Here is a 17,604-nt window from a genome sequence, read left to right as displayed (position 1 = left end):
TTTCTAGACTTGTTCAACCACATGGGTAGCAGCCGTCAAACATGCAAATTTGGTGTCCTTGGTATTTCTTATGAAAAATAATGCTACGTATAGTTTTAGAGTGTGCAAACATCAGGCATTCTTTATAGAAAAAAGTAGGAGTGATCTATTTGGAAATCTTCTTTTTCTTAATTCTAGTATACCTTTATTTGTAGTGTGGAAGTGAGATTAGGTGGATATTGAGGAAGCAGTCTATGGGCAGAGGGATATCTAGTGCTTGGAAGTGTTGGGTAGAGTCAATTCCGCTGCCTTCTTCTGACCCTCCCCAATTGACCTGAACAGGAAGATCCAGCCACAGTAACCAAACATTCCGTATGCAAAGAAGAAAGAGTTTCAAATTAACAAGTCTGTAGACAGTAGCAGCAGTGCAGTAAGATTATGTAACTTTGATAGTTGTCAGGAATCAAACATTTAATATACTAACATACATCTATGCCCACGTATGATCTGTACATGTGGCCCCTCAAATTTATCAATTAAACGATCAAAAGAGATGTACCATACCTCATAAAATTACATGCCAAAACCTACCCATCTAACACTACCACGGTCATTTGTTGAAATCATCACCCACTTTCTAACTAAAACTGATTACCTTAATCGATGGAATGTCTACAGCTGTTTTGCATTTCGAGCATGGCTGCCGGGAACTATTTCTATGTTTATTACTCTTTTTTACGCCATTGTAGTGGCATTAATCTTCTTCACCCATTGAGCCTGTAATCTAAACAGAAGGCAATGGATCCCGGACTCAGCGAAGTCATGAATGTCACTGCTAGCTATTTTGGCCAAACTGTTTACCCTACCTCTGTCTTGAGCCTTTTTTTCCTGTTCGATGCTTCCACCTCATCTGCATTTGATAAGAGACAAATTTTTATAATGCATGCTAATATGGCTTTATCAAATTTATATGCCAAAAGCAAAGGGTGGAGATATGTACAAGAGGCTCATCGTCCGAATCTTCAACATGACGAGCACCTGAAGGATTTGCAGATGTTACTCGAGATTTCTCCTGCTTCATGGGACTACTTCTATTGGTTTCTTGACTTCCTTCTGAATCTGATTTGTCATCTTCATTAGCTCCCTCTTTTACGGCACTGCTCAATTCATCTGCTTCTTTATCTTCTGAATGAGATTTCTCCTCATCATCATTTTCACTATCTTGTGGGACACTCTTGACATCTTCAGCTCTTCTTCCTTCAAAATCAGGTTCTTCTTCTCCTTCAGATTCATCTGGATGATGCAGGCTCTTCTGCATGTCTTCTAATTGTTTTGTTTTTGATGACTTCACCTCTGTCTCAGATTCCTCCTTGTCTGTTAGGTTCTCATCCAGTCTTTCAGCTTTTTCGCCTTCTGAATCACCTGGAAAAAAATATGCATTTAAAATACCAAGAGTTTTTGAAAGATCCATAAATCAGGGATGCAAAAACACAGAACTTGAATGAAACAAAAATCCGAAAGTGATGTGCCCTCTCACGTTTATTTCAAGGCAAAACTCCGCATCAACATATATAAGAAAGTATTTACCCTAATAGCTAAAAGCTTAGTATTTATATACATCACCAGCTAAAATGGGTTGAGTTTGAAGCTAAAGGCTTAATATTTATATACATCAACAGATAAAATGAGTTTGAAGCTAATCTAAGCCACATATTGGAGGTCAAAATCCACTTCACCATTCTCCAAGACAAGCACCATACTACACCAAGCAATCTCAATGTCAGCCCACCGTGATGTTTTTCTATTAATCCACCTGAACATGTAGTAATCTGTGCTTTTTTTTAATCAAATTTTTATTGATCAAGAGGGGGGGGGGGGGGGGGGGGGGGGGGCGCAGTTGAAAAAATAAAATAGAGCCTAACTTTTGTGCATTGCCTTGCATGAACAAAATATGAATGGGCCTTCTTTTTGACAGCTCAATGCACCTACACAAGACTGAACTCATAACATCACCCTCCTCCCCTTTTCTAAGGGGGAGGGTGTCATTTGGTCCAAGCTATAGAATTGGATACTAGAAACAGAAGAGAGAGATACTTCACCTGAGTTCATTTCATAAGTTTTAGACGTTGTGGCTGGTTCAGGATTTGATATATCAGAATCCCCTTTGTCCTCAGCTTCACCCAAGTCTCTTTTTGATGCACCCTTTAGTACTTGCTTCAAATTTCTTTTTGGAGTTCTTTTCCCTTTAACACTAGAAGAGATAGATAGCTGAATTTAAATCCAAGATATGTAAACTTGATGTGAAGAAATGCACCTAAAATGCAAGGCTTCACTCACTTCTTAATTGATTCCTTATTCAAACGTGAGCCACCTGAATTTTTATTTTGCTTCCTTGGTGACCTGTAAAACAATGAAAAGAATTTAGCATACTGATGCTGGTAGAGACGCATAATGAAACCAAACAGGGACAACACTTCTTCCAAAATAAAAGTAAAAAATTTGATTTTACAGGAAAAAGAAGATACTCTACATTCTGCATCAGAAAGGCAACACTTACACTTCTTTTGAAAGACGGCCATTCGATGAATTTAACTTCTGCTTATGCTACGAGAAAAGGGGAGAAATAAGTCATTGCTTTTCTGAAAACAAATAAAGGAATGTCCTCAGCAAGAGGAAAGAATGCTAAATAAAATAAACCTTTGAAGACTTGCGACCATTGTCAATGAGCTCCCAGCGCTCCTTTTCTATACGGAGAACTTCCACATCTCCATCATCGTACAAAACCTTCCATATGACATTAAGGTGTGAAATTATGTAGAAATGTAGTGCGCATTAATTACACAACAAAACGTTTACATCAACCAATCCCAGCATCTAACTGAGAGGATAAGGGCATGCCGAAGCTTACCACATGCTTCCGTTTTAGAGGATCATAAGACTTAACCGTGCCTTGATAGAACCTAGAAATTTTAACAATGAGACATTAGGATGGTATGCGTCTAAAATCAAAAGGAGAAGATTTTAGCCCTTGACAGGAATTGCAGAAAGGAGAAAAAACTAGAACAATCGAAAATTAGACAATCTAAGGAAACGCCATATCATTGTTATGAATTGGTGGTGTTGCATGTGTAAAAAGAAGCGGGGAGTCCGTTGACCATTTACTACTCCATTGTGAGATTGCCACGTTGCTTTGGAATGACTTATTTACTAGAGTGGGATTAGCTTGGGTAACACTGAGAAGTATGGTTTATTTACTAGCAAATTGGAGAGGCCTACATGGTAATCCACAGACAGCAGCAATACTAAGATGGTTGAGATAATTTGAATATTTCAGCTGAGGATCAAGATTATGGAGCATGAGTGAGATGATTTAAGCATATGGATTAGGCATAGAAGGTTTCTATGAGTATTGGCAAATTTTATTAAGTAATTTTGTCGTGTTCTGATGACTTGGTATTTTGGGAGGTTGATTATATTAAGGTAGTTGATTTGAAACAGAAATTTTTATATGGTATTGAGAATTTGGAGTCTATAAATGAATTGTTTGAATGTGAGTTTAAGTAACAGGAAGTAAATCTCCGACCCATCGAGGACCGGGGTGTTACAGTACCAATATGCCTAAGGTGGTGTCTTTGGAGGGGGAGGAAAGCAAGAAGCTCTAAAGATCGTGAGCGGTCAATGGATGAGCTTAGAACGTTCGTTTTTAACAGTATTCCATAGGTTTCATTGTAATTGATTTTAATAACCTTGGCATTCATGACTTTCTTGTATCACTAGATAATCATACATAGGTGATGCTCTTGTATATATCCCATGTACTTGGTCTACGCCTATTATTATTTTCAGTAAAATCTTGTCTACTGGTCAGGAAAAAAAAAGGTTCAGCCCCCCAACTACCAACAACAGATGGACAAGTATCAGGTGATGATGTATTTCTCTGTTTGAGTGAGGCAGAACAGGCATGGCCTCAGACATTCTTTTGCTTTCATTGTTTTGCGGTATATAGATAAAAAGATGACTCACCGCTTATCCATAGGCCACCAAACTTTTATTCTGCAACCAATCAAATCTTCGATATCTCGTCCACCAGCCTTTGATGTGCACTGTGGGGAAAATTTACATCAGATTAAATCATGGCATGTTATATGGTGATGTCCATTAGTTCTGTATGCTAAGTAAACAGCTAAACCTCAAATATGAGAAGAAAATAGGGCCCAAAGAACTCTAGATCAAATAACACCTCCTTCCTTTGTGGAGGGAGAGGCCGTAGATCCAAGACCCACTGGTAGGAATGAAAAGCAGTACACAAGTAAACATATGTACATACACAAAATAAGTAAAATACACATGACATATCACTGGTGGGAAAGTGCAGAGAGATTGACCTTTGCAAATCCTGCAATGCTTTTCCTTTTCTGCTTCCTGCTAGACCGGATAGGAGACTTAACATTACTACTTATGTCAATTTGATCAGTCTCTGTCAGCACATCATGCTTCTGCAATAGAGGTACGAAAAGAAGTGGATATCTTCACTATTAAACCACCAGGAGGACATTAGGTGTATCAAACTCTTAAAGTAGATTAACCCAGTAGCAGAGCTCACCTCCATGTCACTGTCATTTGCTTCTCCCAATTCATTTGCCTCATCATCATGACCACGGTCAGAGAATTTTCCTTTAGGTTTTGCGCGGACGCTTTTGTTCTTTCGAAGGGAAGGTACCAACAAGTCTGAGTCAGCACCTTCAATCATTTTCTTCTGGGTGGACATTTTTCCTTTTGAATCAGAGCTGATGTCTGGATCTGTTTCAATGGATTTAATTGAGTGAATAATTCTTGCTTTAATAGTGGCATCCTCTGAAGCTCTTAAAGGAGCTTTTGAAATACCTGCTGGTGCTCTGAAAGCAGTGTGAGCAGAGGATGACCTTGGGCGTTTCGGCACCCTAACAGATGTTGCATCACTAGCTTTTCTTTTCTTACCTTTCTCCTGCTTCAGATCCATTTTTGTTTTCTTACTCGGGAAATATTCATGACCATTGCTTGATTCAAATTTATTAGACACACCCAAGTTACCTAAGTTTATTTCCCTCACCATTTCCAAGATATCAACATCATTTTCAGCATTTTTTGCTTCAGCTGGTAAAGACGTGTTCTTTTTCACCTTTTTAGCCTTGGTCCCTTGAGATCTCAAGCGTTTTAGCATTTTTCCTAGAGGCATTTCATTTCCATCTATTTCACCAGGTTTCAGTTCTTCATCCTGAGCTACTTCAGAAAACACCTGATGTGATAAAAACACTATTTTAGTAAAAGATGTAAGATGCACAAACTATCATTACCATGCCACAGATTGGCAAAATATACCTCTTCATCAGTTTCTAACTTAAGTGACTCAAAGTGAGTCAAGACGTTTTCATCAGCCAACCACGTTTGCCCATCGCTGGCCTATTGAAAACAATAAATGGTATTAATGGACATTCTCTGAAAATGAGAAACAGGGCACAAGATATCTCCCATTTTAAAAAGAATTAATGCAAGTGACTCCAAGAATTCTAAGTACCAGATTTACTATAAATGAGGCAAGTTTTACAAAAGAAGGGGATTGGTTTTATGCACGTATCAGTAGGTAGCAAGGATATATTCTTTTCTCCCACAAATACAACTCCATGCCCAGAAACTAAGCCATTTAGTTTCAGAGATGAGATGAATTTTCATCTCAACTCATACGGCAAGACACTCTTTTATCCAGACACTTATTTTAAAATCACTTTCTAATCCAAAACCATCTCATCTCATCTCACTTCCGAATCCAAACATCAAATTTTCAAAAACTATCTCATCTCATCTCAACTCAACAATCTCACTACAATTCACAAACCATTTCATCTCATCTCATCTCACTATCCAAACGAGCCCTGAAAGGCTGCATCTACATCCAAATTCAGTAATGTCATGCCACTACCAGCCACACACACATACCCACACAGATACACAAATCTGCCAGCATAGCCTAATTGCAAAACAAGAGCTTCACGCTACACTGTAAACATCCAAAATGGAGCATAGCATGAAAACTTTAGCATCATCAAGTGTTATCAAGTTAAGAATTCAAGTAGTGCAGTAGTCATAAGTCAAAATTGCTGCATAAAAACATCCCTTTTCAAGCAATTTAAAGAACAATAAAGAATTATCGATGGACAATCAATGAGGTGATATCAAGCCATGCATTGGTGCCACAATAAAATGCATTCAGTAACCATATATATGTCAAAGAATCAGCAATTCTATCCTTGACCCGAATCCAGTACAAATTAGAAAAACAAGAGAAATGAATTCTTTGCAGAAGTTACCACAGAGCCATCTCCTTCATTCTTTTCAAACAATTTGTACAGCATGGAGGGAAGGGAGACCAACACAGTTGACCGTTGTGAGTCATCCTCCTTTGGGGCTAGGCGCTTGGTGATTGACAACCCAAGGTCACAAATAGCATGCGAGTTCTGACAATTTCAAAGGAAATTTGTTAAGCACGGAATTATATTTCTCTGTATTCACTTTCTTTTTAAGTTTAGATTAATTAACTGAATGATAGCCAAGAGATGAGACAAGTTTTATCACCACCTTTGATTTTGCTGCATCAACTATATCCTCAGAGCGCTTGATACTTTGAAAGATAGAGCAAATAACAGAAAGAATTCCCCCCTCTTTCTCCTTGCTGGTACCAGCTTCTGACTTGGCTTCTTCATCTCCACGCACCAGCATGGAAATAATCAAGTGCAATTGCCTGAAGAACATAGAACAATAAAGGAATGAGCATTCACATCAAATACCATAGTTCATACTGATTTTCATCATAACGATCAGTCAAGAGTTAAGAATATACCACACTTATAGATAAAAATGGACAAATTAGTGATAAAAAATGTGCATCAAAGCTCCATAAGTGGCAAGAAGAATATATAATTTTTTGCACAATGAAATTACTATACAGTGAATTGGCAAGAAGATATCGCCAACAATTTTATTATTTTGTGCCCAAATAAAGCACGTGTACAATTTACAGAGAACACTATGGGAAAGAACAAACCTACAAAAAAACTTATCTAATTCCATAGCATAAAAATTAAGAAACATGTTATGATGCCTTGCATTGAGTTTTATTCCTTCTGCTTCTCGATAAAATTCTAACTCCCGTGAAATACAACATGAAACAATCTCTATAAATACAATTAAATCAAAATCAAAATCAAAATGTGAAATAGCCAGTAAGGTTTAGCTCAAAATGGGGCTGCCACCTCCAATAAGATCAGGGTGGAGGATAAGATTACGGGTTCAAGACCCAATGGATGCATATCAAAGGTGGAATAAAATAAAATGAACAGTAAGTATACCTGTATATAAGATCAAATGCTTTGACATCCTTGCATTCTTCAATATTAGGACATGAATGATGAGCAAGAGCATGAACCAAGTATGGGAGGATGTATTCAGGATATGCTGTCAAGGAATCTCCATTACATTGCATAGAGATTTGTCGAGCCTTCGTTTGGTGATACATTTGAATAATGTCAGCAAGATTCTGTCTCTCCTGCATAGCAAAGCAAAATGCCAAATTCAGCCAACTGGTTCTCACAAATCTAGCCACTATAGCATGCATAGGATGCACTTCATGAGAACATGGAAACTACCACTAATCAATCAACTCTGGTATACATACCTCGTCAAACTCTAGTGGCTTGGATCCGATGATGTTAAATAAGAATGCACAAGCATATTTAGCATCCAAATTCCGATCCTTTATATACTGATAGACCTTGCCCAGGAATTGTTTTTTAGCTTGAGGGAACCTAATCTACAAGATCAGTACCAGGAAAAATTAATCTATCACTCTCAGATCATTGTGAAAACTGACCACTTATTTCCATAATTATATAAAATTAAAAAAAAAATAGAAAATCAAGATTATACTAGGAGCAGCTTTGAAGTAAAGGAGCCCACCTCTGATGTCCACAAGGTCAAGTGAAAGATATCAACAGGTATCTTTTCATCCCAGTACTTGGACAGATGAAGAACCGCTTTTGCCGAAGCAAGCCTCAAATGGGCCTTATCAACTAAACTATAAGATGGAGAGACTTTTACATGAATTTCAAACTTTATAAAACAACTAAACTTTTGAAGAAAATCACACCAGAAAAACAAGCTAAACTGTTAAAGTGAATCAAAACAGAAAATTGTAGTGTAATTTGAAAATGCTCCCACAAAGCTAACAATACCTTGATTCTATGTCTTTTGATATCTCTCCAAAAGAAAGTATGTTTCTTAGAATATCCAGAAGACCATCAATGCCAGGACGAAGATGGGCATCTTTAACAGGCAAAAAGCTCTTAACCATTGTCTTGATACCAAATATCTGCAGCAGAGAGAGAGAGAGAGAGAGAGAGAGGGTAAGCCAATTGTAAAGGTAATTATCCTGAAAATATCAGAACATTATAATTCTGGTCATTATCGAGCAATGAATTTCAATGCATGCAACTTTTATTATCTTGAAACACATAAAAGAACTAAAATACAATTCTGCCCCCAAACAGTTTACCTTCAATAAACACAGTTCACTTTTGTCATCCCAAGATCCTTTTGCATCATCTTCTGCTTTCTGAAACAGTAAAGGATGCATACACACAAATTTATAGTGAGGCACATATGAATGAAAACAAAATCTCTTCTAATAATGAAAAAAAAAATAGAATCAAAATGGTAATAATTGCACAAGACTAGTAGATCTTGGAAGACATACATTACTACACTTCAAAATTTTGTTTATTATAAAATCTTCAATTTCACTCCCTCTAGTTTCAAAAACTGGCATTGCAGTCTCTGCTATACACCCTAGAGATTGTAGAATAGCAGGCAAATGTCTCTTCTCCTCCAACATATCCACAAGTCTCTGAAAATTGAGGAAGAAAGATCAGCTCTAGCATATACCAGAACTACACATTGACAATGCTGTGAGTCGAGGAAATCTACAGGTGATGCATGTGCAGCATAGGCCAGAAAGTGAAATAGGAAGATGAAACATAAAACGAACCTTGTATAGTACAGAAAGTGACTTGAGTCCATCATCCTTTGTTATGGCTGCCAGAGCATGTACAGCATACTTGGCCTGTCTTCGACTGCCTTCTATACATATTCTCTCCAATATAAGGTCAATGGAACTGCATGTAAACAACACAGAGATAATTAACATCATACATGAACAATTTGTTACAATGTCAAAGATTTCAAGAGTCGCACCTCGATGAACTTGCCAGTTGTTCTCTTATGGTACCGCCGGCCTTAGCTAGAACATGCAAAACGCCTTCTTTTATAATTTCATCGTCATCTTTAAGAAGGTTCACTAATTCTCCTTCAGCCCCACCCAGCAACAATGGACTAAAGCATGCAAGAATCTGAAATTGTTTACAAAAGAATTAACATTAACTCCTTCAAAATTCTTTTTTGGATAGAACACAAAAGGTAGGAACATCATGTTTGTACCCCTAGTATGTTCATGCAAGATTGAGTATATCGCGTATTTCCAGCCGACTTTTGTGTGCCAGCCTCCAGAAGTATTTCTTTCACATGCTCCTTGTTGAAAAGCATATAAGAACACTTAACAGAGAGAGTACTCAAAAAATCATAAAGTCGATGTTTCTCGCCAAGTATCCTCAGTAAATCATCCTGCAAGTAAATGAAAATCTCATATGAAAGCCATTCCATAAAGAACAGGATGCAGTTTCCGATGTTTTAAATAAAGATAGGTGAACATAAGTGAGGTTCATGAGATTGAAATTAGTCCATGACACAGAGAGTTCAAATTAAAAATTCTTTTTGAATTCCTTTCAAGTTTTGGCTGCATTTACACTAAACAGTCAACATTGATTCAACTCATTAAAGAATTTTCATTCTCATTAGGTGGTATATCAAGTCCAATCAAAACCAAACAAAGGAGTTAAAAACAAGGTCCTCCAACTACCCCCATCCACCCATTTACTCCCAACCATGTGGCATGAACAAACCAGTTCTAGAATACATGATATTATTCAGTAGCTTAATCCCTACCCGAAAAGTACAAGCCTGTTGAAAGCTAGTGTTTGGATCGACAAGATTTGTCAAAATCTTCCATATATTAGCATCTTTCAACTGATCAAGAATCTGGTAATTCTCTTCAGCCTTTACAGCATCAGCAAATGAGCGAGACATAATTCGGAAGCAATAAAGGACTTTTTTTTGGACCTCAGGAGCATCACCATCCTGTATTTGGAGGACAATCAATCACTTCGATTTTGAGAGTGCTCATAACGGATCAATATCTTCTAAATTTCAATGTTTGCAAACCTGATTCATTTGCCTAAGAGACAGATACCTCTGCATCTCTTGTTGTAACCTGCACCCCAAGAGAATCTCCCAAAATCAGTCCACAATCCACCAAAAACAAAAGCTGAGATATCGGGAAGTCTACCAAAAGTCACATGGAGTTTGCCTAATGTTAAAACAAAACATTTATAAAACATACCTCTGCTTCTGCTCCAGTATTTTCTCGAGGGACTTCACTTCCACTTTATCAAATCCCGAGAAGACTCTTACCCAATGTCGAACTCTATCTTTGATGGACATCTCAATTGGGAACAGAGACCCACACAGAACAGACTCAATTGTATCTGATCTGAACAATTGAAGTAGTTTAGAACATGAACACTCACCAAAAAGAATCAAAATTTACATTAAAAAAAAATCAAGGAGCAAATACTTTTGGCCCACCCTCTTAGCACCAAGTTGTACAATGATAGCAATTACTACCGTTGCAATAAGTTAATATCAATGTAGGAGTACTCTTCACCATATTCACTTCAGAAGAAGACACAAATCAAGTGCCCAGCATCCCAACACGACCAAAGAAAATTTCTTTTTCCATTTTCACTTTACTACTGAAATCATCCCAAGGAAAAAGTGTGATGATTGATCAAGACAAGAATTCAACTATAAGGAGAATAAAATTGACATGTCAATCGAAGAATGAACAGACCATTGGGTGTAAGCACATCCCAAACCCAGAAAGCCAGAAACCCTTCTGGAATAACAGCCACAATAATTTCATAATGCAAGCACAGATGGATCTCTTTGCAGGATTCTCACTAGTCTAGTAAATTGACATTGCTATGCATTCTTATACTACTGATTTCTTATTGTTATACCATTTTTTCAGAGACGAAGATTAGGATAATTAGTACATACATAATTACAATGATACTTCATATTTTGCTCACGCCAAAAGCTAATTCACCAAATGAACCCTAGGATGGAAAATGACAAAACCTAGTGCTGACATTTAAATTAAACCAGATTGACATATATGTGACAACTTTCATACCAGGATTAACTTATGGGTCAACCTTGATCTAGTTGCTTTATGTAATACCCATATATGTAATGAATGAAGTACTAAAGGAAGTTTTTTTTACAAGTAAAAGCAATTATGTTGTAAGCACAACCCCAAGTATGCAAGACCTTAATAAATAATCAAAACACGTAAACCTTTATCGACTAAAGTTTTCTGTTGACGGCTCAAATCATAAACATCTAGTGAAGTTCATAACAGATCAAATCTTACAACCTATCATCTTTTGATTTGTTATCAGAACAGGAGGATGCTGTCGCTCAATACTTTATCCATATTATTTGTATAAATGCAAACCAAGATGGCTTTTCCTTGCATGACATTAAATATCAAGAAAAACCTGAAGCCAACCAAAAAACATCTTGATCAGCATGCAAAATTAAATTTTTACCTAAAATCTTTGTCATAAAAACACCTTAAAATCTTGCCAGGTATCCAATCAAAATTATCAGGATTGATTGAGCCGTTGGAACACTTCATGCAATAAACCTTGAATATTTCAGCCAACCTCTCCATGGTATACTTTTTAACAAGCAGCTGGAAATTCAGAGCAAAAGAAAATATTGGAATAAAAATTGGCAGATAGCCTTTACTTTTTCTTTTAGCTGGAGACTTTAAACAAGAAAAGAAGAACAAATTCAAAAAAAGAGAGAAGGGAAAGCATATGTACAGATTTGTCCCGAAGGCGCTCGGCTACAAGTTTCACAGTTTCAAGTGGAATAGCATTTAGAGCGTGGCATGCCACATCACAGATTACAGCAACAACTTGTTTACGAACCTTTTCATCAAAGTCCAACAACCGGTCACAAAGTGCAGCTGTAAAATGTTGACCAAAATCAAAGTCAGTAGATGTTACACACAAATGTTTTTTCTCTGATAAGTACATGTTAGAAGATCGTAAATCTGTAAATCAATAAAATTCACTTACAAATAATTTGTGGAACTTCAGCTCTTAATGGATCAGACAGCAGACAGCTCTTGACATGTTCGAGGACACACATTCGAACCTCGACAACTCTGTCAGCCAACCTCTTCAAAAACTCTGAAAAGATTGGCTGAAAGGCTTCAGAGATAGCAACTCCTGGCAGAGAAAAGAGGTCTCCAACTAAACTCACTGCTTTTATACGAGTATCTAGCTGATCAGTCTGCAGATGTTGAAATTGGAACAGAGAAGCATTTTTTCCTCATTAAATAACATTAAGCTTCTTATTTGTAACTCAATTTTATCACAGATGCTAAGGGATGCATCCAAGGTATGGGTATAACATTAAACAGGCTTGTAAAAAATAATGGATGCACAGAACCGTAAGCTGCTGAATCAGTAATTACCAGTAGCTCTCCTGTAAGGTAAGGGACAACTCCTAATAAGATCTGTGGAGCACAGCAATATATATCATAAATAACTTCATGATGGTCAATGTGACTGTTCACCGACCGGTTATCTCCTGAAATTGATGATACAAGGAATTGCTTTATGCCAGCTTCAAGTTTTACAGCACAGCTCTCTATAACATTCATTGAAAGCCTCCTCGCAGCCATAGTAACGTCCTGGAATTCAAGTTCCATTAACATCAATTCCCAATTCCCTTGTGAAGTAGCATTGTAAGAATACTCAACGCTATTGCAGCAAAATATGTTACATATTATAAGAGGGCAATTTAAGCAATTGCATACACCGGCATATAGAAAGGTACTTACACTTCTGTTACGACCCAATACAGTCAATATAACAAATAAAAGATCCTCCCCGACCTCCTCACTCTCTTCTAAGAGAACAACCATGATTGTTTGCATTGATGACAGAACACTTTCTGGATGATCATCCCTGCATATGTAACAATTTTAGTACAGCAGTAATTAAATTTGCAGAAGATATCCCACCTTCAGTGTAAAAAAAAGTTAAAAAAAATATAATGAAACTAGGGAAAAGCTAACAGCCAGTGCACATCTACCCAAACTCTCATTGCAAAACATCCTAGCTCACTATTGCAGAAAACCTTTAACCATAAGAGGGATTCTAATTCAATTTAAGAGTCATATTCCAACAAACTACTGAAAAATGAGTCATTTAAGCCAGTGAACATTCCGTGTCGTAGCCCTGCACCCAGTAAAAAGAGTGTCCTCCACTTCAAAGCAAACAACTCCTTTACTATATTAATACATGCTCAATGTGCCAAGGCAAAAAATTAAAAACTAAATGAGATTAGGGAAAAGCTAACAGCAAGTGCACATCTACCCACAAATTCTCTTTGCAAAACGTCTGAGCCAACTATTTCAGAAAAGCTTAAACCATAAGAGATTACAATTGAATTTAAGATTCATAGTCCAACAAATTACGGAAAAAAGGTGAAAATTCTGTGTTTTAGCATAGCAATCAATAAAAAATGATGGCATGTCCTTTCATGACTTCCTTGTATTGCTATACTAGCATGCATAAGTGACGCTCTTGTATATGTCCCATATACTTGGGCCTTTGTCTATTTTATGCTCAATAAAATTTTGTTTATCGATAAAAAAGAATCAGTAAAAAATGTGTCATTCGATTCCAAACAAACAATTCCTTTGCTATATTAATACATCCATTTATACGACACCATAAATGCCCATGGCCACCAAATAATTCAAAAAGGAATCAGCATCTTTCTAAAGAAGCACATTCATTGAAAATGATTTGAAATTATTAAAAAATGGATAACAGCAAACCTGGCAACGGCAAAAAATGTACTGAACATCTCATTCACCAAATCATCGCATTCAAGATCCAACATTACAACACATGACCTATATTTTGCCATAGTCTCCAAGATAACCACTCTCCTACCAAATGATGGACCACCGGTATCACTTAACCCACTAAAAGTGCCTACAATCAAGTGAAAGATATCCTGCAAATAGATAACAATTAGATGGGAGTACAATTTAAATAGAGGTAAAATGGAAATGCATGACCAACATCGCAAACCACTTGCCAATTACAACAAAAAAATTACCTTTAAAACATCATCATTGTAAGGGGCTTCGGGTGCAGTAATGCGGGTTATCTCACAAATACATGTTGCAACTAGAAGCTTGACATCCCTATCTTGGTGCTTCAGCAATTCTGGCCTTACAACTGCATTAAGAAAAGGCTGCATCGACTCCAAGACTGAAGCCGATGGTGATTGATCCAACTCAGAGAGACATGTTGCAGCTTGCTGCAAGTTGACAGGAAAAAAATGCATGATATTTATTAACCAAATGAGAAACCTAACTCATATGTATAATTTCACACATTTTAGCATCCAACAACGTGAATTAAATATTGTGCACATCTAACAAGACTGAATTGAATATTTTGGATAATTATGTTCAATGCCAATGATAAGATACAAGCTCAGCTTACTTCCAATGAGAAAATCAAGGGTCTATCTTGTTAAAAAGGAAACAGACAAGATCTACTTATTTATTCACCACGATTGATCTCGTTCCTTCATTTCATTAAGAGGATACACCTAAATCACTGGTTGTCTGTCAAACTCAACAAAATACATATTTAGGAAGCGTGTCAATGCTAAGAGTTCAACATAACATATTTATCGGTGACCTAGAGAATAATATATGACTAATAATAACAACTAAGTGGTTTTAACAGGCACAAATAAGACAGGAAAAAATGATATCGGTAAGCTGAAGAAATGGGCCATTCTAGACATATGCGGTTTGTATGCAACATGTAGGTCTGTAGGTCAGTTTAAAAAGCCCAATCAACAGCACTTCAGAACAGTATTTTAGTTGATCGAAACATCAGCTGTTCAAGTTACAGAATGAGAAGTTTATTTCGCATAACAATAAAAGCAAGTGAAATCTCAGTAACATTGACATCTTGTAACCATATGATTGCTATCCATGGATAAATACACAACGTAATTTTGATTATTCTGTATGCTTCCAAGGAGGAAACTTGCAAATATGACCATTTGACGTCATCACCTATATTCTATCACAGTTTCCATCTATTTTTTCTTAGCTATCACGTCATGTCTTTCAATATAATGACTTCAATGGTGCTGGCCACCTGTAGCATTTTCTTTCATCATGGCACTGTGTAGTATCTTTTAACAGTCATTGGAACTGTAAAACAATCAATTCCTCAATCAGAAAAGATACGCTCTAGAACGAAGGTTATCTGTATTTTTAATCCAACAACAGCTAAATTTGAATGAACATAACATTATTTGCTGTTGGCAGAAACCATAGAATGAAGAACCAACAAACTGTCATGACCAAACATTTTGTCATTATATAATGATCTAGGAGCTCCTTAAGCTTTGGTCTGATGGGATCAGTATTACACATCAAGGCACAGTTGCAACTCTCAAATAATAAAACAAGACAGGCCAATAAAAACACTCTGTCTCAGGTACCCTCAAATCAGATTGTTTATATACAGCCTCTTCGTGATGTCAGAATGGAAATTGCTCAATAAATAGATTTTCATGTCAAGATCATCCTATGCACATGAACTCATTGAGCTTACAGCTTACAGCAGTAAGATCTTAATAGAGTGTCCAGATCAAAGCTGACTATTATGCTCTCCCAGATGAATACTGGCTAGCTCAATCAATCCATAAGAACAACTAGAAGTATAACTCAAAGCTAAACCATCAAGGAGTGTCACTGATCTTTTTCGAAATTAACTCAAACAAGAAACCTCATTACCCATAACAAACAGGGGTAGCCCGACTCCATAACGGTCAGCACAAAGAATCTTATTTGGACCAGATACGATCAAAATCCCATCAAAATTATGACTTTCTAGCTCAACAAAGTCAAATTTTCTAGGAGGTTAACCCAGAGACAGCAAAAAGAGCTTCACTCAGACCGATCCTAACTAGAACTAGCTGGCTACTTTGAATGGAGTAATTCAGTCCTCATAAGCCTAAAATAGAATATTCGAAGTCTCAATTTATTTAGTTTACACTGGCTTGCTACACGAAACAAACCAGAGCAAAAACAAAAAGCTTTCCACGGTAACTATCAATCATTTAATTTATCAGAGAGATTCAAAACACTCTGCGAATTAACCCTATTCAGTTGATTTCTCCCCAGAATTCCAACAAATATATTAATATCGATATTAGGAGGTGTAAATGCAAGTAAGCATTCCATTTAACCTAAAAAAAAGAAGGAAAATTAAACATGAATTTTAAACCTTTTGCACTATTTAGCTCAAATAGCATATAAGTCTGGCTGAATTTATTATACCATAAAACTCAGCAACTAGCTTACTAACTATGTTCCAAAGAAAATAATACAAAAATAATTTTACGTGAGAGTCAAATGTGTGTGCTTTCTTTAGCATCGTTTTGCTTAGGCTTTTTGGAAACCAGACATAGGAAATAACCAACGGAGGAAGAGAACAGGAAGAACCGACGTATGACAGAAATTAGAGGAAAATGCATACCTTCAGGAGCCTGACGAGAGCGTCTTTGGTGGAGGGAGGGGTCTCGAGCTTGGATCCGACCTCCTTGAGCTGCTGCTGAAGCTTCTGAGCCATTTCTTCCAGTTTTAGCAAAGGTTGTCGTCAGAGGGTTTTACGAGCTCTTTGCTCATGGCCAGGAAACTCTCTCTCTCTCTCTTCGGGGTTGGGGGGGCTTTCGAGTTTCGAACAAGCGTCCGAAATGAACTCCAAATGTGAGCGAAATTTTCGCGAGATTCTGACTTCATAAAAGTGTGATGCAGATATATCTATCCGATATTTCGGTTTCCATCTTCTTCTTTTTTTTTCCCCCGAACAGAAAAATCAAAATTCCTCTTTACTAATTTTCAAAAAGAAGATAAAATCACACTAAACTATAAAATAAAATAAAAAGTAAAAGTGATACAAAATTCAATCCTTTTATTTTTTATTATTTTTTTAATCAATGGTACTGGGTATTACAAATTTTTGATAATTTAATAGTATAATAATTTGTTATTAATACGAGAGAATGATTATAAATTATTAAGTGATTTGATGAAGTTATCTATTGTTTTTATAATATAATAAATAACTATTTTGTGTTTAATTGTGAATTAAATTTTATTTATATACTATGGAAATATATATATATATATATATATTATATATATATATATATGGATATTGAGATGAAATGGCACAAAAATTCTATGAATAGTAATTAAATGATTTGTAAATAGTAGTGAAATGATTTGAGTTA

At 36.5% G+C, this 17,604-nt stretch overlaps 1 protein-coding gene across 6 annotated transcripts; it reads right to left on the bottom strand.

The window, feature by feature from the left end:
* Positions 1-354: 354 nt before the first annotated feature.
* LOC122279215 (sister chromatid cohesion protein PDS5 homolog B) lies at positions 355-17,107 on the bottom strand. Of its 6 annotated transcripts, none has more exons than XM_043089658.1 (35): positions 16,848-17,106; positions 14,395-14,598; positions 14,108-14,289; positions 13,103-13,229; positions 12,734-12,952; positions 12,333-12,549; positions 12,075-12,220; positions 11,796-11,941; positions 10,523-10,672; positions 10,345-10,393; positions 10,069-10,260; positions 9,505-9,687; positions 9,262-9,416; positions 9,056-9,182; positions 8,765-8,914; positions 8,564-8,623; positions 8,244-8,380; positions 7,969-8,086; positions 7,688-7,822; positions 7,362-7,558; positions 6,592-6,754; positions 6,324-6,470; positions 5,338-5,418; positions 5,069-5,254; positions 4,864-4,966; positions 4,583-4,779; positions 4,365-4,475; positions 4,003-4,082; positions 2,888-2,939; positions 2,677-2,763; positions 2,537-2,583; positions 2,317-2,379; positions 2,079-2,230; positions 980-1,401; positions 355-889 (listed from the first exon to the last, which is right to left on the bottom strand). In XM_043089658.1, the coding sequence occupies exons 1-35, from the start codon at positions 16,938-16,940 to the stop codon at positions 842-844; spliced, it is 4,926 nt and encodes a 1,641-aa protein (XP_042945592.1). In that variant the 5' UTR covers positions 16,941-17,106; the 3' UTR covers positions 355-841. The 6 variants fall into 6 exon arrangements, with proteins under 6 accessions (XP_042945592.1, XP_042945593.1, XP_042945591.1 ...); XM_043089659.1 differs by having other exon boundaries at positions 4,864-4,963; XM_043089657.1 differs by having other exon boundaries at positions 4,864-5,254.
* Between the last annotated feature and the right edge of the window lie 497 nt (positions 17,108-17,604).

Source organism: Carya illinoinensis, chromosome 10, assembly GCF_018687715.1.
Source record: "Carya illinoinensis cultivar Pawnee chromosome 10, C.illinoinensisPawnee_v1, whole genome shotgun sequence".
Taxonomy (NCBI): domain Eukaryota; kingdom Viridiplantae; phylum Streptophyta; class Magnoliopsida; order Fagales; family Juglandaceae; genus Carya; species Carya illinoinensis.
Note: the sequence above shows the minus strand (reverse complement) of the source record. Positions and strands in the feature narration are given on the sequence as shown.